The sequence below is a fragment of the Mirounga leonina genome, unplaced genomic scaffold (genome assembly GCF_011800145.1).
Source record: "Mirounga leonina isolate KUSES-001 unplaced genomic scaffold, KU_Mleo_1.0 Mir_127, whole genome shotgun sequence".
NCBI lineage: Eukaryota > Metazoa > Chordata > Mammalia > Carnivora > Phocidae > Mirounga > Mirounga leonina.
This window is the reverse complement of record NW_023270316.1, coordinates 9,007,770-9,034,705: the sequence shown is the minus strand read 5'-3', so window position 1 is coordinate 9,034,705 and position 26,936 is coordinate 9,007,770. Positions and strand designations below refer to the sequence as shown.

General features: G+C 40.8%; 1 protein-coding gene across 2 annotated transcripts; it reads right to left on the bottom strand.

Moving 5' to 3' along the window:
• Positions 1-3,452: 3,452 nt before the first annotated feature.
• TEX30 (testis expressed 30) lies at positions 3,453-10,495 on the bottom strand. Of its 2 annotated transcripts, XM_035003077.1 has the most exons (6): positions 10,389-10,495; positions 7,192-7,265; positions 6,486-6,716; positions 5,667-5,718; positions 4,534-4,739; positions 3,453-3,926 (listed from the first exon to the last, which is right to left on the bottom strand). In XM_035003077.1, the coding sequence occupies exons 2-6, from the start codon at positions 7,204-7,206 to the stop codon at positions 3,753-3,755; spliced, it is 678 nt and encodes a 225-aa protein (XP_034858968.1). In that variant the 5' UTR covers positions 7,207-7,265; positions 10,389-10,495; the 3' UTR covers positions 3,453-3,752. The 2 variants fall into 2 exon arrangements, with proteins under 2 accessions (XP_034858968.1, XP_034858969.1); XM_035003078.1 differs by lacking the exon at positions 7,192-7,265.
• Between the last annotated feature and the right edge of the window lie 16,441 nt (positions 10,496-26,936).

The window sequence follows — 26,936 nt, the reverse complement described above, 5'->3', positions numbered from 1 at the left end:
TTCTAGGATAAAGTATACCCTCCTCTCTGAGGCCCCATCCACATACACAATCAGGGTGATTTTATTCTGCTGGGTTTTTCTATAGAATTTAATGCAGCTGGCAAAATACTCAATTTATCTTGCCTGGTAGCAGGCATTCTCGAATACATTTAATGTTAACTACTGTATTCAATGTTTTAACGCTTCATAGCTCCTTAGATCTTTCAGAGCTTTATGGCACTGAATGCCTGATTTTGTACCACAGACCAGCTTTGTAAGAACTGAAAAGGACCTTCTGTGTACCACTCCTGCTGAAGGGGAAGAACGTAGAGGTAAAAAGTATCCCCCGTTAGGGCTTTGCCTGTTTGTTACCTATGTACTTGCCTATTAAAAAGGTACAATCACCTAGTTCTCAGTGTAGACACCTCTGTTCTTTACACAAGAAACCTCTTCCCATGTCAATCTCAAGTAAGCTGCATAAAAGTAAGTGCTAAGCTGGATTTATTTTTTAAAAATTATGAAGACAATAAAAAAATAATGAACACAAGAGAAACCCCATCACTAACAGTAATACAGACACTATAAGAGAACACTCCAAAACATTCTAAGTTTTCTTTTAAAGATTTTATTTATTTATTTATTTAAGAGAGAGAGAGAGAGAGAGAGAGAGAGAGAGAAGCAGGGGGAGCGGCAGGCAGAGGGAGAAGCAGGCTTTCCACTGAGCAGAGAGCCAGACGTGGGGCTCAATTCCAGGACCCCGGGATCATGACCTGAGCCGAAGGCAGACGTTTAACCGACTGAGCCACCCAGGCGCCCCCCAAAATTCTAAGTTTTTAAAAAATCTATTATGTCTATGAATGTTACATTCTTTACACTTTTTGGACATTGTGAACTAGGCTTTTTTTAATGTATCAGGAAAAAGTCCCAATAATAGGCGTATAAAATAGCAATATAAAACCAGAGATTGCTCATAATGGTTAAAAATTCTCCCTCTAAATATCTTAGTTCAATACAACAAATACTGAATAATGAACTGAACAACTAATTAAAAAGTGCTCTATGGATACAAAGATCAGTAAAAACCATTCCCTGACATGGGAGGATTTAATATATGATATGGCACAAATATGCCAATAATGTACTAAGAAGGCAGAGTGTGACTCACAACAAAGAGAGGAAAATACTATATGGGTTCCAAGGAGGGATACTTGGTTGCGGTAATTCAAAAAAAGCTGTAAAGAGGGAAAAATAATTTAAGGGTCTTAAAGGATGAGGTGGATTTGGTAACAAAGACCAACAAGAAAGTTTCAGGAAGAGGAGGCAGACTTTGTTCCAAAACTTCGTACAGTCCAGGTTAACCGGCGTACTGTGCTGTACACGTTCAGAGTATGGGGAGATGCGCTAAAAAGTTGATCCAGCCTATTGTGGACAGCCTTGACCTGAAGACTTAATATTAGCCACTTTTGGAGATCCGTCAGCGGTTTTTGAGTTGAGGGTGTCGAATTGGTTTGTGGAAGCAAGGAGACCACAAAATAGGAAAATCAGTTAGGTTACTGCAATTATGCAGATGAGAATTGATAAAGGCCTACATCAGAGTGATGGCAGTGTAAACAGAAGAGGGGATAAAATCAGACTTTGAGACTGAAAACCCAGGGCTTGGCAACGAAAGGAAGCAAATGGATTTGGAAGGCGGTAGAAAAGCTAATGGTGAGGGAGAAAGGATTTCAAGATGGTCCCACGGCTAAGGTTTGTCTAGGACAAGGTTCTCAACCTGGACGCTACTGACATTTTGCATCAGATACTTGTTATAACAGGCAGGCGGTCCCGTGCATTACAGACTGTTGGCGGCATCCCTGTCCTCTACCACCTATCAGATGCCAGTAGCACTGCCGCCCCCTGTGCCAACCAAGTTTCCAGAGGCTGTCAAATGTCCCTCAGGGGGCAAAATCACTAGCTGAGAACTACTGGTCTAGGTAGTGGTTGTGCCATTAATCAGGGGCGCCTACCAGAGATGCCAGGACAGCTCTTTGACCATAGTCTCAAGCTCGAAGGGGATGCTCATTTTTCCTGCAATGGCAAATTTGTGAAAAGCTGGAACCTTTTCACCAATGTTCATTTCGGCCTTACACAGATCCCTGATCTCTCTCTGGGAGTTATGTGTTCCCCACCCCTGACTAGGTACACAGTTCTCAAAAGACAAGCTTTTTCATCAATCAGGAAGTTTCTTACAGGCCACTCAGGGAAAAAAATCAATTTTAAATGACCTACATTATCTCTATATTTGTTATAGTATCTTTGGTCATCTATATCATGCCTATACTTTAATTTGCAAACTTGAATATTATAACTATATAACCTGGCTAGTAACCTTTTAAATTTATTTCTTCATTGTACTTTTATATTATAGTCTGCTCTAAAATAAGTTTTCCTTTTCATTTTCCCATTAGTTTTACTTCTGATTTACAGTATTAATATTTCCCAATGGATTTATATTTGTTTATACACTATGATTGTATTTGTCAGCTCTGGATGTTTTTTACATGTTTATATTTTGACATCAGTAGTGTTTTAAAGTTCTGAATGTTAACCAATGATTAAACATATACAATTTTTAAAAATTTAGGCCTTGAGAAATTTAGTCAAAAAGTAATTATTATACACTGATATAGAAAATTTGATTTCATAGTTTCATTCCATAATATAAAACAATTTGGACATTGTTATCTAGGCTTCTGTTCTTTATGCACTATTTAGAAAAATTAACAAATAATTAAAATCCATTGACTCCATCAGAGAAAGAAGAATGAGGGACCTCAAAAATCTATAAGCTGCTCAGGCCACCCTGAGGTTGTCTGAAGGGCCTAATATTAGAGTAGTAAAGAAGCCAGGAAAAAGAGTTAATATCTTACTATAGAAAACGACTCTTTACTACAAACTTATATATCAGCCCCATCACATTTTGTGCCCTTTGTAGGAAATACAGACACTATGTTTTTAATATATAACTCAATACTACTCAAGTCCAGTCCAGGTATTAACTGAACTTTCCAAGCCAAAAGTAAGTACCCTAACTCTGCCTAGATACAGCACAGATGTTAGTCCCACGGTTTAGTTCTTACTTCTTTCTCCCCTTAATCAGAGAGAAGTCTAGACATCAAGTTCCTCCATTATATTTAAGCTCTTAAGTATTTACTCATCTTCACAAACCTAATCAGGCTTTGCCTATAACAAGCCTTCAGGAAACATTTCTTGAATGAAAGCTACTTCATCCCAAAAACAATGTTCAGAGTCCCCATATTTGAAAATGTATCTTCCTATCCCGCAAGATTAAAAGATTCGGGGAATGAATGCATACATTCTATAAAACTGACTAAATTTACCACAGTAAACTGTTGTTTTCCTTTCTTAAAGACACTGCTCTGCAAAATTAAGAGTACTTTCTCAGTTGCATAGCAAATAAGACAAAAGTTCCATTGTAACAAAATTCAAATGTTTAATTTTTTTTCAAAACTTAACTATATTAATGAAAATAAATTATATTTAGACCACCTTCAATATTTGTACATCATCTTTATACAACTATAACAGTGCTTTCAAAAGATATTTTATAAAGGACCTTAATTTCCACAATTAAAACGTGTTTTAAAAACGGGGGAAACATTAAAGAACATTAAATTCATCTGAAATATCTCATAATGCTGAGAGGTATGCTGTTCTTTATCAAATGGACTGTAATCTGTATTCAAAATAACATAGCTTTTAGCTAAATACAATTATTTCTTGTCCATTTCAGTGATTTCCTGGATCCAAAACAAAATCTGTGTATTTATTTCTTTGAAAACATCATTTGTTGACCGTCCTTTCACTGCCATGGAATGATTTGCCTTCTCAATCCAGTGGATTTTATTGGGAGCTTGCATTTTCTGTGCCACTTTCTCCAACAAGTTCTAAAGGAAAAAAAGAAGAGGATGCTAGACTAATGCTCTTTTAGGGTTTAATAAAGATCCTCTCTCTCCCCTGCACCACCTCTACTGGCATCCATTCACTAAATATTCATTAAATACCTACTCTACAGACAACTTTCAAGGCAATGGAATACGCAAAGAAATGTCCACAGAAGTGGCAGTCCACATCTCTCAAATACAGCAATACCACAGAACAGATCAAGCATTCATTACTGACAATATATAGTAACATGTACAAGTTACTCTTTCTCGAGTCAATTTTTTAACAAACTGAAGAATCTGCTTAAATGTTGAAATGATAAATCAAATGTACAGTCTAGTATAAATCCCAAAATCACAGAATTCAGATATTAATCTTTTATTCCCAAATAAGAGTCAATCCATTTAGCAACTCTTTCCAGGGAGATGAATTCTATCAGTATGCTTCTATTTTTCAGTTCTCCAAAGCAACAGGTAACTAAGTCACAAAATTAGCATGAGTCCAATCAGGACCTTTTAAAGAGACTGAAAGTTGTAGATAACATCTTGTTCCCAAGACACTGTCTTTCATTCACTCTCTCATTTACGCAAACATCAAGTTATAATTCACCTTTTCACACATTTCATCTGCTGAGCCTGACACAAACAATACAGGATCTTTTATACGATAGAGATCTTCATCTCTAAGTTTATGTTGCTGCTTTGGATGGTGCAGTGGGTAAGAAATACAAATGAGACCTCGAACAAAATCATCAGCATCATCTGGCTCAATATGGCACATTACAGAAGCAGCTGCTCTTGAGCCCATTGAACGACCTAAAATCAATTAAAATTAATTTCAGTTTGAAATATAAACATTCATATATAGAAGTGATAATATGGCAAATTAGATTTCATTTACTGTTCATCCATCATAACTCTATCACTTAACTCCAAAAGGTGGCAATTATCAAGTTATAATACCCATAATGGACATCTATAGCTTCATGAAATGCTAAACATTGATCCCAAGTCAAAAAAAAAGTGGAATTTTTTTTTTCCCCTGAAGAATACTTGAGGTAAGGACAATCCTTATGAAGAATCATTTGAGAGACAGTGACTCAGGGATATAAATAAAAGAAAAGCTCTTTGGGTTACAATACATACTTATGAGATTTAAATTTGCTTTAAATATATAAAGTACTTTGATGTTATACAACAAAGTGACTTACCAAAACAAAAAAAAATTTTTTTTTTTAAGATTTTATTTATTTATTTGACAAAGAGAGAGACAGCAAGAGAGGGAACACAAGCAGGGGGAGTGGGAGAGGGAGAAGCAGGCTTCCCGACAAGCAGGGAACCGGATGCGGGGCTCCATCCCAGGACCCTGGCACCATGACCTGAGCCAGAGGCAGATGCCTAACGACTGAGCCGCCCCAAAACAAAAAAAAAAATTTTTTTTTAAAGATTTTATTTATTTATTTGAAACAGAGAGAATGAGAGAGCGAGAGAGCACATGAGAGGGGGGAGGGTCAGAGGGAGAAGCAGACTCCCCGCCGAGCAGGGAGCTCGACGCGGGACTCGATCCCAGGACTCCAGGATCATGACCTGAGCCGAAGGCAGTCGCTTAACCAACTGAGCCACCCAGGCGCCCATAAAACAAAAAATTCTTAAATTAGCTTCCTATCATCAATTAATTTTAATTCCTGATCACCTGTTCCTATATTAATATGAATAGATTTAAAAGCAAGTATTGCAACTTACCACCAAGGAAAACACCTGCCAGTTTGTATTCTCCTGAGGTCTTCAGGTAATTCTAGAAAAACCAACCAAAAAATTATCAGTTCTTCTCCTATGAAATATTCCACTGGAAAACCAACAAGTATTTCTCATCATTAGTGAAATGTATAAAACTCTTTGCAAAGACAACCATAAAATCTCAAGGGATTCTTCTTGAAAGAGGTAACTAAACTAGTTCTTTGCTCTTCTGGTCATGCTGTCACTATCAAATCATAGCTGGATAAATACAGGCAAATAAATGAGGAAAAAAAAACTACTTGGCCTGTCTAAAAGAATTAAAGTACTAAAATGTTTTTAAAGAATTACATTAAAAAAAACAGCCAGTAAAAGCTTCCAACCAATACAGAATAGTACTAAAATCTAATTTAAAGCCCTGAAAAACTTAGCAAGTTTGAAATAATCTGGATTTTAAAAATTTCAATTTGTGTTATCCAGGGATTTTACAGTTTCAAAACTGTGCTATATTTGTACATTCATAGTATAGTAGGCAAATATCCAGAACTATATTCTGAAGTTATATAATTCCATTAAGAAAATTACATCATAGTTTCCTTGGTAGTACCATGAAAGAACATTTATGATGTGAGCACTCATCTCCATGGAAACTGAGAGCAAAGAGAAATCTGACTACTATACAGCCCTCATGTACTGTTGAGTTTCTAAGAATATTCATTAGAAGTTTTTTAAGATAAACCAAATGACTGCTAATAGAATTTGTCTTAAATGTATTAAGAATTTTAAAACAAAATTCTGTTATAAGTAAATATAAAGAAATTTTCTTACCAAAACTGATTTATATGCCTTAATTCTATGTACAATATTAAGGCCTTTACAGGTAAATCTCAGGCAAAAAAAACCATGAGATGCAAGATGGGATGCCAGTGACATCAAATGAGGAAGGTTCATATCTCCTGACGCTCCATGTGTAAGAATTATTCCATATGTTAAGCTCTTGTTAGGTACCAAACAAACAGCATCTAGTAATTTATTTCCAAAAGGTATTTTTAATTTAACCTGGAATTCAAGAGAATAAAGGGATCAAAAATTACTTCCTTGCCTATTCAGACAACTAAATAACTATGTTTGTTCTGTGAAGCCCATGATTCACATGGCCTCCAAATAAAAAGCATTATTAACAACAGCTAATATTTAAGTACTTATTGTGTGTCAGGTACTATTATAAGTGCCTTATATGTATTAACTTATTTAACCTTCCTAATAATTCTATGAAGCAAGTACTTTTTATAGATGAGAAAACAGGCACAGCAGGTTAAGTAATGTGCCCAAGGTTATACAGCCACTAGCTATATAGGCTAGCGGCTAGGATTCAAACTCAGGCAGTTTGCTCCAAAAGTCCTTCCTTTAACCACTAATGCTATACTGTCTCTCACAGTACAAGTTAAAAATAAGAAAATTACTCTGGAGCCACATGACTTAAAAAAAAAAAAAGGAACCCTGAAGATGCAGAACGTATGAAAATATGTATTACCTCTGTATGACTCATTTTCACTGTTGAATAACAAACTTAAAGTGCATTACATCTGAGAAGCAAAGGACATCTCCCTGAAAAGAAGATTCTGTTGTGAAAGGTCGGTTGGCAGACATGGATATGACATAAGAACTATTAATGAACACATTCAAGAGCTGAAATAAACAAATTTAGAACTACTTCTCTAAGAACTAGTGCCTTTACAGGTGCATTATTTCATTAATTATTTTCAAACTTCCTAAAACCATGGGCACTCAGAATTGGGTTACAGGGCCAGGTGTGGGGATGGCAGATGTTACATAAGAAAAGCCAATGTGATACCTTGACAAGGAAACCTTAAGAAAATTCACACCAAAGTAGAATGTTGCATCTTGGCATATATGCATATCTTTTTTTCTAAGCATCTTTATTCTCAGCCAACTATCTTCAATTTAATGTCAGAGTATTTTTCTATTAACCCATTTCTTTCATCACTATCTTTCCCAACTCCTCCTCCTACCCTGCAACAGAAGTATATATCCACACCCTTTGTTAGGTGCCTTTGCAGAGCCTCCCAGTAGGAAGAGTGTACATACATCTCTACCCTATTGACCTGGGGCTTGACTATATGACATTGCTTTAGCTAATGGAATATATGTAAAAGTTGCAATGTGTCACTTCTGAGCAGGAACAGGGCAAATTTCAAGAAGCCCCCCTTGAACTCCCACCCTCAGCCATCAGAAGAGCACGTTTCCAGGTATTTTTGCTTTTTCAGCCTGGGTCCCAGAACAAAGATACATGTTGCAGACATGAACCCAAAACCAAAGTTGGAGTCCAGCCTAATCCAGCCAAGATCTAAGCCACTGAAGAACCAAGAACATGAAATATAAGCCACGGAGATTCTGGGATTGTTATGCAGCATTCCTTCCTATTGTAAGAGATCTTTTATTGTTCAGGGTATTACCAACATCAGGATCTCCACTATTCATCTATTATTTCCTGATAACATTTATTTATTCATTCACTGGATAACAAGAGGGTTCAAAGTTCAAAGGTACCAAAAATACACAGTGAAAAGCCTCCCTTATTCCACTTTTGCCTTGTTATCCAGATCCCTTCTCCAAAGTCAGCTAATATTACCTGCTTCTTACATATCTTTCCAGATATTTTATACATATATACACACATACCCCTCCTTTTAAAAAAATAAACCCATGATATTTTTCTGAATCCCCCACCATTTAAAATCCACTTTGTGCTTACTCTTTTCTTTATACAATGAGCTTCTTTCATTTTATGGCTGCAGAATATTCCAAGGAAGGGTCGTACATAATTTATTTCACCAACCATTATCTATTAATGAACACTGAGATTGTTTCCAATCTTTTGCTAAAATATGGTGATGAATGCCATGTACTTACATTATTTTCTCGTGTAGACAAACCAATATAATAAATTTGTGGGGGAGGAACTGCTGTATCAAACGGTATATTCATTTGAAATTATATTTTTTAAGGAATACATCTGATTTTTGAATAGGTAATATATGCATATGGTACAGAATTTTAAAAGAACAAAAATGTAAATAGTTAAGTCTCCTCACCTCCTTCTCCCCCAGCTACCGAGTTCCTTTCCTTTCCCAGAAGCAACCCCTGTGACCAACTTACCGTCTGTCTTTCCACAAATGTGTATGTGTGTGTAGAAAAATTCTTATTTGAGCCTGAGGGGAGTCAGTCTAGCTGAGCCTGAGTAGTCCTGAAGGTCACTCTTGAAGGCTCGCGATGTGGGGACACTGCAAAGTGCAGAGTGTCCCTGCTTTCATAAATGCAGCCCCATAATTAAGTGTGCCTGGGGTCCCCTGGTTCAAAGATCCTGTTTTATGTTCTCAAGGGAACAGCCTCCTGCCTTCTAATAGGAGAAAGGCAGTCACCCAAAAATGTGAAATAGGGAAGGCGATGTAGATACCTAATTGCTTCTCGAACAGATTTCACCTAAGTTTAAGCCTTATTCAAGCCCTCCACCCTCGCCCCCAACGCCATTTCCTTCACGGGCAGTTCTCAAGGTGTCTGGTGCTGCCAGTTTCTGTGGTTTGCAGAGACTTGTGCCACACTATTCCTTGCTGCAGGTGCAGAATTAAGCTAAGCTCTGCGAACAACATCTGCCTTCCAGACCCCAGTATTTTACTGCTGTTGTTTCCTTTCCCATTCTCTCCATCATTTGGGTTTACGTCTTTTAAAAAACTTCTTCACTGTAATTCTGGTGAGATTTCAGGAGGGAGTAATGTCAGATACACGTATTCAACCCCCTATCTTAGCCTAGACCACTCCTCCTCAACAACTTCGTGTGTGTGTGTTTTTCCAGAAAAACTACTCCCTTCCAGATCTCCTGCTCACGGTCTACCTTCACGACCGGTGCACATGTTCCGGACTACCGCCACTAACAGTATGGCCCCACCGTAAGCTGGTCTCGGCCGTCTAGGCTACAGCCCCCGGTTCTGAGTTCGCACAGGGCAGGGCAAGTCTGGCTCTGCAAACGGGGAGCTACGGAGACAGCGCGGCGAGGAGTCGGTAGTCTCCGCACTTCTTAGCCGTGTCCCCACATCGCGAGCCTTCGAGAGTGACCTGCAGGACTACTCGGGCTCAGCGCGCAATAAGCGATCGCATCTCACGCCGAAGGACCGAAACGCCCCAACCACCGTAACGTCCGGCCAGAAACAGCGTGGGCTTTATCTGTCGTATCTACAGCACTACGCGGCAAGTCGCGGGCAGACAAAAACGTCAAGAGTTCAAGTCTTCCGGGGCTGATCATCCGGCCGGGTCCACAACAGACACCGAAGGGTCCCAGCGCAGACATTCGGAGCGAGCTCCCCCAGGGGTTTGGGATTCGAAGGCACCTGAGGCTCCAATCCCTCACTCAACTGGCGCGCGTGCGCGGGGCTGCGCGGTGGCCGTCCCCAGGGCCCGGCGCGACCCCGCACGGCTCCCCGCGGCTCGCCTCTCCCCGCCCGCCCCGTTCCCTCACTCCGGCCTCGCCATCCGCCGGGCGGGCGAAACCCCGGCGGCCGGGCCCGCGAGCAGCGAGCTCACACCGACCGCCTCACGGAGGCGACCAACAGCCCCCGAGGGGCGACGGCCGCGAGCTCGAAATGTCTCACTCGGATGGGGCCACCAGGCGCGCCAGCACCCTCCTCTGGAGGCCGCCCCCGCCGCCGCACTTACCGGGGAAGGGAAGGTGGCCAAGAGCACCCAACCGTCCTCACTCCCCTTCACGGAACAAACTACCGCGCTCGAAGGGACCGCCTCGCCGCACCCGCCAGCCCGTTCCGCCTCGGCGCACGCGCGCTCAGGCCCCGCCCCCCGGGCGCGCGGGCCGGCGCGCGCGGCACGCTGGGAGCGGGAGTTTTCCAGCCCTTCCCTTGGGGGCGGGGCAGCAGGTACTCGCCAGCCCCGGGGTGGCTCAGGAGCCGCCTCCAGTCGCTGCCTCACCCCCGGCTCACTCCGCGCTGCACCCTTCCCTGTCCCAGCAGCTCCGTTCCAACAGTTGCGCAGGTCCACGAACGTGAGGTCAACTCTCATTATTCTTTTTTTCACACCCACAGTCTGTCCATCCTGTTGACTCTGTTTGCAAATACAAACAAAAGCCAGCTGCCTCTCCTGCTTCTACCGGACTGGTTGCAGTGCCCCCATTCAACTCTGCCTGGATTATTGAAATAATCTACTAAACGCTCTCTTGTCCCCATCTCTGCCTCCACCTCTTTGCTACCTGATCATCACAGCAACCAGCTGGACCTGGTTGAAATGTAAACACCTCCTGTCAAAGCCTTCCAGAGGCTTCCCATCTCTCTCATAAGGAAAGCCAAAGCCCTTACAATGACCACCAAGGTTTTATATTATTTTTTTGGTTTTGTTTGTTTCAAGTTTTCATTTAAATTCCAGTAATATTAGTTTCAGGAGTAGAATTTAGTGATTCAACACTTGTGCATAACATCCAGTGCTCATCTCAAGTGCCCCCATGAATATCCTTCACTCATTTAACCCACCCCCCCTTGCCCACCTCCCCTCCAGCAACCCTCAGTTTGTTCTCTATAGTTAAGAATCTGTTTTATTATTTGCCTCTCTCCTTTTTTGTCCCTATGTTTATCTGTTTTATTTCTTAAATTCCACATATGAGTGAAATCATATGGCATTTGTCTTTCTCTGACTGACTTATTTTCCTTAGCATAGTACACTCTAGTTCCATCCATGTCGTTGCAAATGACAAGATTTCATTCTTTTTATGGCTGAGTAATATTCCATTGTATATATACACCACATCTTCTTTATCCATTCATCAGTGGATGGATATTCGGGATCTTTCCATAATTTGGCTATTGTTGATAATGCTGCTATAAACATCAGGGTGCGTGTGTCCCTTCGAATCAGTATTTTTGTATCCTTTGGGTAAATACCTAGTAGTGCAATTGCTGGATCTAGGGTAGTGCTATTTTTAACTTTTTGAAGAACTTCCAGACTGTTTGCCACATTGGCGGCACCAGTTTGCATTCCCACCAATATTTTAAGAGGGTTCTCCTTTCCCCGCATCCTCACCAACATCTGTTGTTTCCTGAGTTGTTAATTTTAGCCATTCTGACAGGTGTGAGGTGAATCTCATTGTAGTTTTGGTATGTATTTCCCTGATGAGTGATGTTGAGGATCTGTTTATGTGTTTGTTAGCCATCTGGATGCCTTCTTTGGAAAAATGTCTATTCATGTCTTCTGACCATTTCTTAACTGGATTATTTGGGTTTTGGGTGTTGACTTTAATAAGTGCTTTATAGATTTTGGATACTAATCCTTTATCAGATATGTCATTTGCAAATATCTTCTCCCATTCTAAAGGTTACCTTTTAGTTTTGCTGATTGTTTCCTTCACTGTGCAGAAACTTTTTATCTTGATGACATCCCAATAGTTCATTTTTGCTTTTGTTTCCCTTGCCTCCAGAGACCTAATAAGAAATTGCTATAGCCAATGTCAAAGAGGTTGCTATCTGTGTTCTCCTCCAGGATTTTGATGGTTTCCTGTCTCACATTTGGGTCTTTCATCCATTTTGAATTTATTTTTGTGTAACTTGTGAGAAAAGTGGTCCAGTTTCATTCTTCTGCATGTTGCTGTCCACTTTCCCCAACACCATTTGTTTAAGGGGCTGTCTTTTTTTCCATTGGATATTCTTTCTTGCTTTGTTGAAGATTAGTTGACCATATAGTTATGGGTCCATTTCTGGGTTTTCTGTCCTGTTCCATTGATCTTTCTCTTTTTGTGCCAGTACAATACTGTCTTGATCACTACAGCTTTGTAATATACCTTGAAGTCCATGATTGTAATGACCACAGCTTTGCTTTGCTTTTTCAAGATTCTTTGGCTATTTGGGGTCTTGGGTGGTTCCATAAAAATTTTAGGATTCTAGCTCTGTGAAAAATGCTAGTGGTTTTTTGATAGGCATCACATTGAATGTGTAGATTGCTTTGGGTAGTATAGACATTTTAATAATATTTGTTCTTCTAACCCATGAGCGTGGACTGTCTTTTCATTTCTTTGTGTCATCTTCAATTTCTTTCATAAGCGCTCTATGGTTTTCAAAGTACAGATCTTTTAGCTCTTTGGTTAGGTTTATTCCTAGGTATCTTATGGGTTTTGGTGCAGTTGTAAATGGGATCAATTCCTTGATTTCTCTTTCTGCTGTTTCATTATTGGTGTGTAGAAATGCAACAGATTTTTGCATGTTGATTTTGTATCCTGCAACTTTACTGAATTTGTGTATCGGTTCTAGCAATTTTTTGGTGGAGCCTTTCAGGTCATCTACATAGAGTATCATGTCATCTGCAAATAGTGAAAGTTTGACTTCTTCCTTGCTGATTTGGGTGCCTTTTATTTCTTTTTGTTGCCTGACAGCTAAGGCTAGGACTTCTAGTACCATGTTAAATAACAGTGGTGAGATGGACATCCCTGTCTTGTTCCTGACCGTGGAGGAAAAGTTCTCAGCTTTTCCCCATCTAGGATAATATTAGCTGTGGGTCTTTCATAGATGGCCTTTATGATATTGAGATATGTTCCCTCTATCCCTGCTTTGTTGAGTGTTTTTATGAAGAATGGATGCTGTACTTTGTCAAGTGTTTTTTTCTGCATCTACTGAGATCATATGGTTCATATCCTTTCTTTTATTAATGTGATGTACAAGTTGATAGATTTGCAAATATTGAACCACCTTTGCAGCCCAGGAATAAATCCCACTTGATTGTGGTGAATAATTCTTTTTATGTACTATTAGATTCAATTTGCTAGTATTTTGTTGATAATTTTTGCATCCATGTTCAACAGGGATATTGGCCTATAATTCTCTTTTTTTAATGGAATCTTTGTCTGGTTTTGGAATCAAGGTAATGCTGGCCTCATAGAATGAGTTTGGAATTTTTCCTTCCATTTCTATTTTTCTGGAACAGATTGAGAAGAATAGGTATTAACTTTTCTTTAAATATTTGGTAGAGGGGCACCTGGGTGGCTCAGTTGGTTAAGCGTCTGCCTTCGGCTCAGGTCATGATCCCAGGGTCCTGGGATTGAGCCCTGCATCAGGCTCCCTGCTCAGCGGGGAGTCTGCTTCTCCCTCTGCCTCTGTCCCTCCCCCTGCTTGTGCTCCCTCTGGCTTTCTCTCTACCTCTATCTCAAAAAAAAAATAAAATCTTAAAAAATAAATAAATAAATAAATAAAAATAAATATTTGGTAGAATTCTTCTGAGAAGCCATCTGGCCCTGGACTTTTATTTGTTGGGTGATTTTTTATTACTGATTCAATTACTTTGCTGGTTATCAGTCTGTTCAAGTTTTCTATTTCTTCCTGTTTCAATTTTGGTAGTTTATATGTTTCTAGGAATTTATCCACTTCTTTCAGATTGCCCAATTTGTTGGCATATAATTTTTCATAATACTCTCTTTTAATTGTTTATCTTTCTATGGTGTTGGTTGTGATCTCTCCTTTCTCATTCATTATTTTATTTTTTGGTCCTTTCTCTTTTTGATAAGTCTGGCTAGTTTTATTAATTCTTTCAAAGAACCAGCTCCTGGTTTCATTGGCCTGTTCTACTGGGTTTTTTATTTCTAGATCATTGATTTCTGTTCTAATCTTTATTATTTCTCTTCTTCTCCTGGCTTTAGGCTTCACTTGTTGTTCTTTTCCTAGCTCCTTTAGGTGTAAGGTTAGGTTGCGTATTTGAGATTTTTCTTGCTTCTTGAGGTAGGCCTGTGTTGCTATATACTTCCCTCTTATGATTGCTTTTGCTGCATCCCAAAGGTTTTGGACCACTGTGTTTTCATTTTCATTTTATTCCATACATTTTTTAAAATTTCTTCTTTAATTTCCTGGTTGATCCATTCATTCTTTACTAGGATATTCTTTAACCTCCATGTACTTATGGTCTTTCCAATTTTTTTCTTGTGGTTGACTTCAAGTTTCATAGCATTGTAGTCGGAAAGTATGCATGGTATGATCTCATTTTGGTGTGACAAGTTTTTTTACTTGCTGAGGCCGGATTTGTTACCTAGTATGTGGTCTCTTCTAGAGAATATCCCACATACACTCAAAAAGAATGTGTATTCTGGTGCTTTAGGATGAAATGTTCTGAATATATCTGTTAAGTCCATCTGGTCCAGTGTGTCATTCCAAGCCATTGTTTCCTTCTTGATTTTCTGCTTAGATGACCTGCCCATTGATGTAAGTGGGGTATTAAGGTACCCTACTATTATATTATTATCAATGAGTTCCTTTATGTTTATTATTAATTGTTTTATATATTTGGGTGCTCCTATGTTGGGGGCATAATTATTTACAATTGTTAGATATTCTCATTGGATAGACCCTTTTATTATGATTTGGTAATCTTCATCTCTTGTTATAGTTTTTGGTTTAAAATCTAGTTTGTCTGGGGGTGCCTGGGTGGCTCAATTGGTTAAGCGTCTGCCTTCTGCTCAGGTCATGGATCCCAGGGTCCTGGGATTGAACCCCGCATCTGGCTCCTTGCTCAGCGGGGAACCTGCTTCTCCCTTTCCCTCTGCCTCCCCCTCCCTCCCCCTCTGCTCTCTCTCTCTCTGTCTGTCTGTCTCTCTCTCTGTCAAATAAATAAATAAAATATTTTTAAAAATAAAATAAATAAAATCTAGTTTGTTTGGTATAAGTGTTGCTACTCCAGCTTTCTTTTGATGTCCATTTGCATGAAAGATGGTTCTCCATCCCCTCACTTTCAACCTGCAGGTGTCTTTAGGTCTAAAATGAGTCTCTTGTAGGCAGCATATAGATGGGTCTTGTTTTTTTTATCCATTCTGACACCCTATGTCTTTTAATTGAAGCATTTAGTCCATTATGGATAGATATGAGTTTAATGCCATATTATTACTTGTTTTGTTGTTTCTGGAGATTTTCTGTTTCTTTCTAGTCTTTGTCATTTTTGGTCTTTCTTTCCCACTCAATATTTCCCTTTAAAATTTCTTACTGGGCTGGTTAGGTCACAAACTCCTTTAGTTTTGTTTGTCTGGGAAACTCTTTCTCTCTCCTTCTGTTCTGAATGCTAGCCTTACTAGTCAAGAGTATTCTTGGCTGTATATTTTTCCTGTTCAGCACGTTGAATATATCATGCCACTGTCTTCTTGCCTGTCAAGTTTCTGTGGAAAGATCTGCTGCTAACCTTATTTGTCTTCCCTTGTAAGTTAGGGACTTCTTTTGTCTTGGTTCTTGTAGGAGTTTTTCTTTATATTTTGTAAATTTGACTATGATATGTCTTGGTGTAGTCTCGCTTTTGATGATTTTGAAGGGAGTTCTCTGTGCCTCCTGGATCTAGATGTCTATTTCCTTATAGTTTTCAGCTATAATTTCCTCAAGTAAACCTTCTGTCCCCTTTTCCCTCCCTTCTTCTGGGACTCCTATGATATAAATGTTATTATGCTTTAAGGAGTCACTGAGGTCCCTAAGTCTACATTTGTGAATATTTTTCTTTCCCTCTTCTTTTCAGCTTCATTATTTTCCAGAATTTTAGCTTCTATATCACTTTTCATTCCTCTACTACAATCCTCGTGGTCATTACATTCAGCTGGGTTCAAATCTTGGTTATTGCATTTTTCATTTTGGTGTGACTAGTTTTTAGGTCTTTTATCTCTGCAGTAAGGGACTCCCTGTGTCTTCTATACTTTTCTCAAGCCCAGCCAGTATCCTTATGATTGTTGCTTTAAATTCTGGATCAGGCATATTACTTATGTCTGTTTCAATCAGATCCCTGGCAGTAACCTTTTCTTTTTCTTTCTTTTGGAGTGAATTCCTCCATCTTGGCATTTTGTCTAGGTCTCTGCCTTCTTCTGTGTGTTAGGAAAGCCTGTTATGTTTCCTGCTACTGAGAGTAATGGCTTTATAAAGAAGACGTCATATACTGTCTAGGGCCTGGTGCTTTAGGAAGTGTCTCTGGTGTGTGCTGTGTGCATTCTGCTGAGCGTTTTGGCTACTGGTTCCCTTATGTCAGTCTTCTGCAGCATTTCTCCTTGCCTGTAGTGGGGAGTGTTAGGACCTTGGCCAGACTATGACAAGTTTTAACTAGGTGGGCCCTGGTCTGTTTGTTGAAAGAGACCTGATGCTATTTCTACTAGAGCTGAAGCTTTGCAGAACTCTGGTCAGTAGACATGGTGCATGTGGGCCCTGTCTATGTCCGGGCCACTTGCCCACTTGGCTGTGCAGTGAACCTGTGTTCTATCCCTGGCAGGCCAGCTGAGTTTTAAAACTCCAAGCTTTAGGGACCAGTGCAGCGTGGACCCACGCTGATCCTCTGGGGGAAGTTCTTCCATGCTGGGGCCGGTACCGGTTTGTCCCAGAAGGGCAGTTGCACCAAAGTGCAAGGATGTGGAGTCTGGAGAAAAGTGCAGGAAAGAGCCAGTGTCCGGTTAGCAGCCCTCAGCAGGCGTCTCTGTGCTTATGCTGAGGGGCAGGGGTGGGTAATGGCACCCTCCAGCTCTTTTGTCTCAGAGAGGCAATGCCACCTCTCCCAGATGCACTCCAAGAAGGGGGAACCGTCTCTCCCAGTGCATCCCAGCGGATCCTCAGATTGCTGCCGTCTGCTCCCGGGCTACCTGCCCTCCTTCTCCAGGAGCACTGCTTCACCCTCAGGGCTTCACACCAGCCTGCCATGGACCTCTAAAACTCCAGGCTTTGAGCACTGCCGGTTGTAAAAACTCACAAAAACCAGCCCCTCTCGTTTTCCCAGTCAGTGGCTTTGGAGGAGTGTTTTCCTTGTGCGGTCCCCCATGTGTTCCTCTGTCCCTCTAGGCTCTCTCCATGACAGGGCTCCCTCCCCTCTACAGCACCTGTGATCCGTTTCTCCCCCAATTCATGTCTCCGCACCTCCTACGTTCCATAATGTAGCCTCTTCTCTCCCTCTAGTTATGCAGTTCATCCTGTCAGTCCTCAGATCGATTTCTTGGGTATTCAGAATGATTTGGTATTTATTTAGCTGTGTTCCAGGGAGGAGGCAAGCCTAAGGTCCTCCTACTGCTCTGCCATCTTAGCTCCTCGGTTTTATATTGTTAAACAATAAAAACTCAACTGACTAATTTAACAGATTGAAGGGAAGAAAAAATTCTCTGTCTTTCGAGATCGTCCAGGTGGACTAAGAATTAAATTTACATGAGACAGATTAACAGGAGAAAAAAACCCCAAAGTTTTATTACATGTGCACAGAAGCCCAATTATGAAATTGAGATCTAAAGAAATGATCAAGACAGGCACTTTTTATACTTTTTAATTGACAGAACAAAGAAAACTCTGGGGACTTCAATCAGTAAGGAATTCTAAACAGAATTTGGGTCGGTGAAGCAAATTAGTAAAAAGTAACAAAGGTTGCTTATACAGCTTCCTCAGCTCTAAAATTTCCATCTCTGGTGATAAGGATGACTCTTTACCTACTGGTACAGGGAGAGTACTTTTCGCAGGGGAGATTCATTTCCTGCTTCCAGGGGGACAGAACATGGTCTGAGTGTCCTTGCATGGGCTGTCTCATAAGTAACTTTTATTTAAAATAATCAATTTCCAAAGTGGCACATTTTAAGGCAGCCTGCCCTTGGCCCCTACAAGATCAAATTGGCTTTACTGAATGATTCATGAATTGGGCAGCTTCCTATCTAGCAAATAAAAGGGAGCTCCATCAAGCTGTGGAAGAAGAAAGGTTTCTTTCTTTTTTTTTTTTAAGATTTTATTTATTTATCCGACAGAGAGAGACACAGTGAGAGAGGGAACACAAGCAGGGGGAGTGGGAGAGGGAGAAGCAGGCTTCCCGCCACCGAGCAGGGAGCCCGATGCGGGGCTCGATCCCAGGACCCTGCGATCATGACCTGAGCTGAAGGCAGACGCTCAACGACTGAGCCACCCAGGCGCCCCAAGAAGAAAGGTTTCTAAAGGCGGGGGGGGGGGGGGGGGGGGGGGGGGAATGTGGGGGGAAAGGAAATTGTTAGCAAGTTTTAGGCAAGGTCCTCCTCCTAAGGGGAACAGAAGGGGTCTATCAGTAAATTTCCTAGTGCTGTAGTGCCGACCAGGACATTCCATGTTGCCTGGTTAAAGGTTACATTGGCGGTGGGGGTGGGGATCGAAACTGCAGTTAAGTTAGTATTAAGTCTTGGTTTGCTGACATGGGGTCTTACTCTAAGGGACTCCATTTGGGGCCTGTGGTTTCCTTTTTAACAATGTGATCAGTCCTGTCACCTCTTACCTTTCTATTTCCTACTGGTCATCTTCCCTGGCTCCTTCAGCTCTAGGCACCCAGGCCTCTTTGCTATCCTCACGGTCGAACCCACCAGACATGCCCCCAGTACAGGATCTTTGCCTGGCTGTTCTTCCTCTAGTGGTTAACCCTGCATCTCCTTGGGGTCTTCACTTACGTGGCATTTTCTCAGTGTGGCCTTACCTAATCACCTCACCCGCTCTTCCTATCCTTCTGTCCTGGTCCCCTAATATCCTGTGAATGCGTCTGTCGCCTCACTGAACTGCAAACTCCATGAAGGCAGGGTGTTTTGTTGTGGTAGTTTTACCTTGAATCTCCTGTGTGTGGAATCATGCCTGGCAAATCAATATTTCTTGAATGAATAAATCTACCCCAAGCCCAGTGTAGGTGGTAACTGTCCTCTTCCTTGTCACTCATTTGTGTGTGTGTGTGTGCACATGTATGTGTAGTTCTATGTAGTTTTATCATGTGCTGTATTCTGCTAACCAGCACTATGATCAAGATATAGGGCTGATCCGTCACCACAAGTATCCCCCACGCTACCCTTTATAGCCACATCCTCTCTCCATATCCAAGATATTCTTTTTAAGAAAAATGTAATGTAAGACTATGGAAAGGTGGGGGGGGGCAGGGGCACAAGAGTGCCTGGCTCCCAGGATCCCAAACAGACCAGGTTCAACTGCTCCCACTGACAAAATCCAAAGGCAGAGAGAAGAGTGGTGGGGATACAAGAAAGTTCATTTCAGTGAAGCCAACACCCAGAAGACAGTGGACTAGTGTCTCAAAGACCATCTCCAAAGTGCCAAAAATACTTCCAGGTTTACACAAGGAAAACGTAGGGCAAAGATTAGTGGGTACATGCAGGTGGGCATTGAAAGTCAGATCGATCATTGTCTGGGAGTCAATCACATGGCGTCCTGTTGGCTCAGGGAAGTTCTTATTGCCTGGGGGGGGGGTAGTTTGGGTTCCATTTAGGGGATGCTTTGCCCCCCACAGTCTTTTTCCTAAGTTAAAAGAAAGCTGAAAAGAAGAACTTAATTAGGTTTGCATTCCAAATGGAGGTAGTGAAAGTCCTCTTTCAGGAACAGATTCATGATGTATTGTGGTTTTCTTATTTGGTTTTTGTTGTTGTTTTTCTTTTTTTGTGAGTCAACGGCAAGACTATTTTACTATGAACCTTTGATGGGCAGGGTAAATCTGGGGACATGCCAGACTTCTCCCTTCTTACGTGGCAAGAAGCATTACAACTGCAAGCATATCTTGCCATGATCCTTGAGGTATTGTTGAGTGAAAAAATTGCAGAAAAGAGATAAAGTTGCAGAAAACGTTTTTTTGGAGAGGGAAAAATTTATATACATTTATATGAGCATATGAAGCTTTCAATTCAATTTCTCATACCCTACCTCAAATGTTCAAACTGAAGTCTGGTTCTCTAAACCAGACTTTGAAAAGGACACCAACCCATGAGACTTGCCAAGGTTACCATCCATCCGCAGGTCACACATTCCGTGCTCAACAATCAAAGTCACCCCTCTTGAATTCCTTATTGGAATCTCAACTCTCCTCATTTACACTTAAACACAAGATTTATAAGACAGGCAGAGGTGTATTATGAATGCCATCCTGTCAGCACCTACTTTTCCCTTGTTTTTACAACTAGACACGGTGCTCAGAAGAGGAATTCCTGCTATGCTAGTGTTTCATCTGAGGCCCAGGGAACACACACAGGCCATCAGTCGCGGTGTCATTGTGATAGATTGAAATGGCACCTTCTCAGGCTGAGGGGGGAAAAGATTTGTGCAATGAGAAACAGATGTTCTGGAAACTTCTAGAGTTTTTGGTAAAAACTCCTAAGGCTTTATTGATCGGAGCCACAAAGTGAAGGAAGTAATAATTCTTCAGCCATTTCAGCTGCTAAAGTTTATACTACTAGCATAATGTAGAGACAGCCTCTTTGCTGATTAAAAATATTATGTTTTATGTTTTGTCACTAATCTTCCTGGAGCTGATCTTCGGATATAGTGTGTGCTAGGGATCGAATTACTTTTCTTCCATATAAGCGTACCTGTGATATTGTGATTTATAATAAGAAATATATAGATTTGGTCTTTGTCCCCATTTCTGGCACTCAGCTCCTAAAACCCTTGGAATTTTCTAAGAGAGTGATCAGTGTGTCTTTTGTTATGGCAATGAGGTGACTTTTGTAAAGTAGCTAGGGATGGGGGCTGGTTGCCAAGAGAACCAATCAGGTGATTAGTGGGTTGGAACTTTTAGCTCCAGTCCCCAATCTCCCTAGGAGGGAAGAGGGGTTTGAGGTTGAGTCAATCACTAATGGCCAATGATTTGATCAATCATGTCTCTGTAATAAAACCTCCATAAAACCCCAAAAGGATGAGGGTTAGAGAATTTTCAGGCTGGTGAGCCAGAACCGTGTGCCACTGGGCCCAAGAACATAAACTCCTTTGTTAAGGACCTCATCCTATGTATTTCTTTATCTGGCTGTTGATTCATATCCTTGATATCCTTTGTAACAAGCCAGGGTTCTAGTGAGTAAACTGGTTTCCTGATGTCTGTGAACCATTATAGCAAATCAATTGAAACCAAAGAAGGGTTCATGGTAATCTATGATTTATAGCAGTTGGTCAGAAGTACAGATTAACAACCTGGATTTGAGATTGCAGTCTGAAGTGGAGGGCAGTCTTGTGGGACTGAGCTCTTAACTTGTGCAACCTGATCCCTCTCTAGGTAGATAGTGTCAGAATGGAGTTGAATTGCAGGATACCCAGCTGGTGTGTAAGAATTGCTTGGTAGTGTGGGGAATCCCCCACACATTGGAATTAGGACCAGAATCATTAAACCCAGGTGTCCCAGCTCCTCGCACTGCAATGTGCAACCGTTCTCCAACCTTCCTGCAGTTTTGATTGTAGATTGAGTTTCCACATACACACGGGTCTATGTCTGTTTATGCAGCACTTTTCTGTTATTCTATATTTTGTATCCCTGCACCAATATCACATGGTCTTAAATACTATAGCATTATAAAAAGTCTTGCTGCATCGTGGGGAAAGTTCTCACAATTCATCCTTCCTCAAGAGTGTTTAATTTTTCCTGTACTTCACAAGCCTGTACATTTTTAAAGAAAAAGTTCACAAAGTTCCACATAAAAAGGGGCAAGGCATATTTTGGTTGGGATTACATTGACTCTATATACCACGTGGGGGAGAAAGAACATCTTTTATATTGATTTTGCCAATCCATGAACATGTAATATTTTTTAATTTAATCAGTTTTCTTTTTAAGTTCTCATGATTTTCTCTGTAAAGGTCTTGTCCATTTTTGTTAGAGTTAGTTCCTCAAATATGTACTTCGTAGTTTTCAAAGCTATTGTAAGTGCTATCTTAAACATTTTTATTTCGTTTTCTGTTATTAACTGGTATGTTGAAATGCAATTGAACTTTATATGTTGGTTTTGTATTTAGCAAATGCAAAATTCTCTTGTTAATTCCAACAATTTATCTGTAGATTCATTTGGGTTTTCTGTGTACTGAAGCTGGTTATCTGCTTTTAATGACATTTTTATTTATTATTTCTTCAATCCTACTTTCTACTTCTTTTTCTAGATTTACTGTGCTAGCTCAGATCTCCAGCAATACTTTGAACAGTAGTGTGTGATGGTGGGAATCCTCATGTTCCTAATTTCAAAAGGAATGTTTTTAGAAGATGTAGTGGGTAGAATAGTGGCCTGAAAAAGATATGTCCAAGTCCTAACATGCCTACCTATGAAATGTACTTACTTAGAAATAAAGTCTTTGCACATATAATTATAGCTTTCAACATGAGATCATCCTGGTTTTAGGGTGGGCCCTAAATGTGATGACTAGTGTCTTTATAAGAGACAGAGAAGGAGAAGATACAGAGACACACAGAGGGGAAGACCACTGTGAAGACCTAGGCAGAAACTGGAGTGATGTGTCTACCAGCCAATAAGCACCAAGAATTGCTAGAAGCCACCAGAAACTAGAAGAGAGGCATGAAGGGAGAGAGCTTCTGGAAGGAACCATCACTGCCAACCCCTTGATTTCAGACTTCAGGCCCCCAGAACTCTGAGAGAATACATTTCTGCTGTTTTAAGTCACCAATTTTGTAATAATTTGCCAAGGCAGCCCTAGGAAACTTACACCAAAGATAACGTAGGAAACTGCTCCATGACTCGGGGGATAAGGAAGGATTTCTTAAACAAGTTACAAAAAGCACTAGCCATAAAAGAAAAGATTGATGTATTCCTCCACGTTACAATCATCATCTTTGGGGGCAGGAGGAGTGGCAGTGGCCAGGCAGCCAGGCTTCGAGAAGGCTCTGTGCGCTGGCCCTGCCGCCTGGATGCCCAAGAGGATGGTCAGCTCCGCCCCGGGCTGGGGGAGGTTGTTAGCCAAACCTGCTCCCTTAAAAATGGAAATGAAGCCCAAAAATGCAGCAGGAAAGGATAAATCTTCAGACAAAAAAGTGCAAACAAAGGGGAAAAGGAGAACAAAGGGAAACCAGGCTGAAGTGGCTAACCAAGAAATAAAACTTGCAGGAACTGGGGAAACTAAAAACAAGCAGAGTCCAGCCTCTGATGAAACGGGAGAGAAAGAAGCCAAGTCTGATTGACATCACATACCTTGCCTTATCAGCAGTCCCTGTCTCCCTCCTTGTACAATCCAGAGGAATATTTTTATCAACTGTTTTGTAAACACAAGTTTTTTAGTAGCTCTAGGAACAATTTTTTTTTAAGATTTTATTTATTTATATGACAGAGAGAGACACAGTGAGAGAGGGAACACAAGCAGGGGGAGCAAGAGAGGGAGAAGCAGGCTTCCCGCTGAGCAGGGAGCCCGATGTGGGGCTCAATGTGGGGCTCGATCCCAGGACCCTGAGATCATGACCTGAGCTGAAGGCAGACGCTTAACGACTGAGCCACCCAGGCGCCCCTAGAAACAATTTTAAGAAGGAAGGATTCCCACCTCATCCCATTTTTTAAGTGTAAATGCTTTTTTTTTTAAAGAGGTGAAATCATTTGCTGGGGAGACCAGCAAATTGTTTATTTTTTGCTACAACCAGAAAATAGTCGGGTAGTGAATAGGGGATGCTTTGACTGTCGTGGGTGTCAGCTCAACACTTCATAGCTGGGGTAGTTTTTATATTTTATAATACAAAGCATATTAAATGGCAATTGGGAGTCAGTTGTGCATTTAATATGTCTTGGACTTTTTTTTTAAGATTTTATTTATTTATTTGAGAGAGAGAGATAGAGATAGCGAGAGAGAGCACGAGGAAGAGGGAGAGGCAGGCTCCCCGCCGAGCAAGGAGCCCGACTCAGGGCTCGATCCAGGACCTGGGATCATGACCTGAGCCGAAGGCAGACACTTAACCGACTGAGCCACCCTGGCGCGCCTGTCCTGGACATTTTAAATGACCTCTATATCCCTGTCATTTTTGGTAGGATTGTTTCCTAAAGAAAACCACTCCTTGATCTTGGCTCTTCCTGTCAGAATTTTGTGAATTCTGTAACATCTTGGTCTTGATCGTTGTTTTCATAGTAACTTTGTTAATGTGCCATGCAAGATTGAAAGGTCCGAGTATGTAGTGTACATGACATTAAATTGTGAATTAATGGGACTTAACAGTGTAATAGCATATCAACATTTGAAGATATTGGTGCTTGATATACTGTTAAGGAAAATTCGCCTCCAAACTTTAAACTGGAAAGTCACTGGAGTCAGTTTTAGAAAAGAATCACAACTACATGATTTTTTAGATTTTTGGTATGTGCATTAAGAATTGGGTACAAACTGGGGCACCTGGGTGGCTCAGATGGTTGGGCATCTGCCTTTGCTTCAGGTCATCTCCAGGTCCTGGGATGGAGCCCCACGTCGGGCTCCCTGCTCCACTTCTCCTTCTCCCTCTGTCTCTCCCCCTGCTTGTGCTCTCTCTCTTTCTCTCAAATGAATAAATAAAATCCAAAAAAAAAAAAAAAAAAGCATTGTGTACAAATTAAAATGTCTGTACTGATCCTCAGAATAACCAATAAAAACTCAATTATGAAAGAAAAAAATCATCATCTTTTGAACATTAAAAGATACTGCAATAAGAATCTAAGACGTGCCATAAAATAGGAGGCACATGGCAGATTCATTCAACAAAGTACTAGCTCTAAAATATACTTCTATGAATCTACCAGGAAGTCAAACAACTTAGTAGGGAAATGAACTAAACTAAATAAATAAACAAATAAAAATTGTATAGGAAATGTAACACAAATGGCTTAGGATCATATGAAAAGATGGTCAGCCTCATTGGTAATTAGACACATGACAATTAGAACATAATGAGTTACCATTTTACCCCAGATTAGCAAAACAAAATTAAAAAATCTGATAATATCAAGTGTTGGCAAGGAATTAAAACAACCAGAAATCCTCAACTCTGCTGGAGAATGTAAGCCGGCACAATCAATATCTAGTAAAATTGCAGACGTACATACTCTATAACCCAGTAATTTTATTCCTAAGCAAATGGAGTCAGGAAACATGAATAGGAATGCTCATAGTAGCTTTCATTGGAATTGCCAAAAAATGGGAACACCCCAAATGCCCATCTACAATAGAAGGGATAAAAGAGTGATCCTATTCATATGATGAAATTCTGTGTACATGTATAAATGAATGTAATGCCACTTTTTTTTTTTAAAGATTTTATTTATTTATTTGAGACAGAGAGAATGAGAGACAGAGAGCATGAGAGGGAGGAGGGTCAGAGGGAGAAGCAGACTCCCTGCTGAGCAGGGAGCCCGATGTGGGACTCGATCCCGGGACCCTGGGATCATGACCTGAGCCGAAGGCAGTCGCTTAACCAACTGAGTCACCCAGGCACCCGAATGTAATGCCACTCTACGCATCAACAGGCAAGTAACAACAAAAGTATCTCCAGTATGATTCCATTTATATCAATTTAAAAAGAGGCAAGATTCAACTACATTTCTTAGGGAAGTATATGTAGGTGATAGCAAGGAAAAGATCACAACCATCACAGTAGTGGTTGCATGGGAGCAGGTGAGCAGGAGATAATAGGGTGGGAGACAGAGGTTACTTCTAAGGAACCAGTAGCGTTCCATTTCTGACCCTGAGTGGTAAGATCAAAGCAAAATCAGAGCTAGACAGTAAAGTGGTAAAAAAAAAAAAATGTTACTCAGGACCATTGCAATAGGGGAAAGGAGAGCTCAGTATAAAACCAGCTCAATTCCAAATACAGCATGGGCAAGTGGGAATTTACAGCCAAGGAGCAGGGTGGAGGTCATTGGATAGAAAATTACTAAGGAATCATCGTCAGGATTATGGGGGGGAATCTGACCCAACAGGGTTCTTGCTGAGAATACACCAGCATGATCAATCACCTGGGGGATGGGGGAGGACCAGGAACCCAATTAGGTAACAAGAGTGATGGGATATGGAGGATGGGGATTCTTTCTAAACCGACTTAGCAGAGTGCTTGCCCAAATGAAATTTTACTACAAAGTGCAGATGGCCCTTGAAGGTTCAGGAGCTTGAGTGAAGCTTGGTCAAGCAGAATCTGCCAGTAATTATATGGTGTTTTCTTATATTTTTAAGATGCAGATATGTTTTATATTTTTCTTGTATAGGATACGTCCCACAATTTATTCCTTTATTTACTTATTTATTTTTAAAGATTTTATTTATTTGACAGAGAGAGCCACAGCGAGAAAGGAAACACAAGCAGGGTGAGTGGGAGAGGGAGAAGCAGGCTTCCCGCGGAGCAGGGAGCCCAGTGCAGGGCTTGATCCCAGGACTCTGGGATCATGACCCAAGCCTAAGGCAGACACTTAACGACTGAGCCACCCAGGCGCCCCACATCCCACAATTTAAAAAATTTGCAATAGATTATTTAACCAGTGGTTAGATGGAAGGGAAAACTATTGAGTAAAGGAATTTG

Excerpts from the sequence above, each read along its gene's own strand:
- TEX30 (XM_035003077.1), bottom strand. Across the intron at positions 4,740-5,666 it reads GGCAGGTGTTTTCCTTGGTG|GTCGTTCAATGGGCTCAAGA; the intron begins GTAAGTTGCAAT and ends AATTGATTTTAG. Across the intron at positions 3,927-4,533 it reads CAGATGAAATGTGTGAAAAG|AACTTGTTGGAGAAAGTGGC; the intron begins GTGAATTATAAC and ends TTTTTCCTTTAG.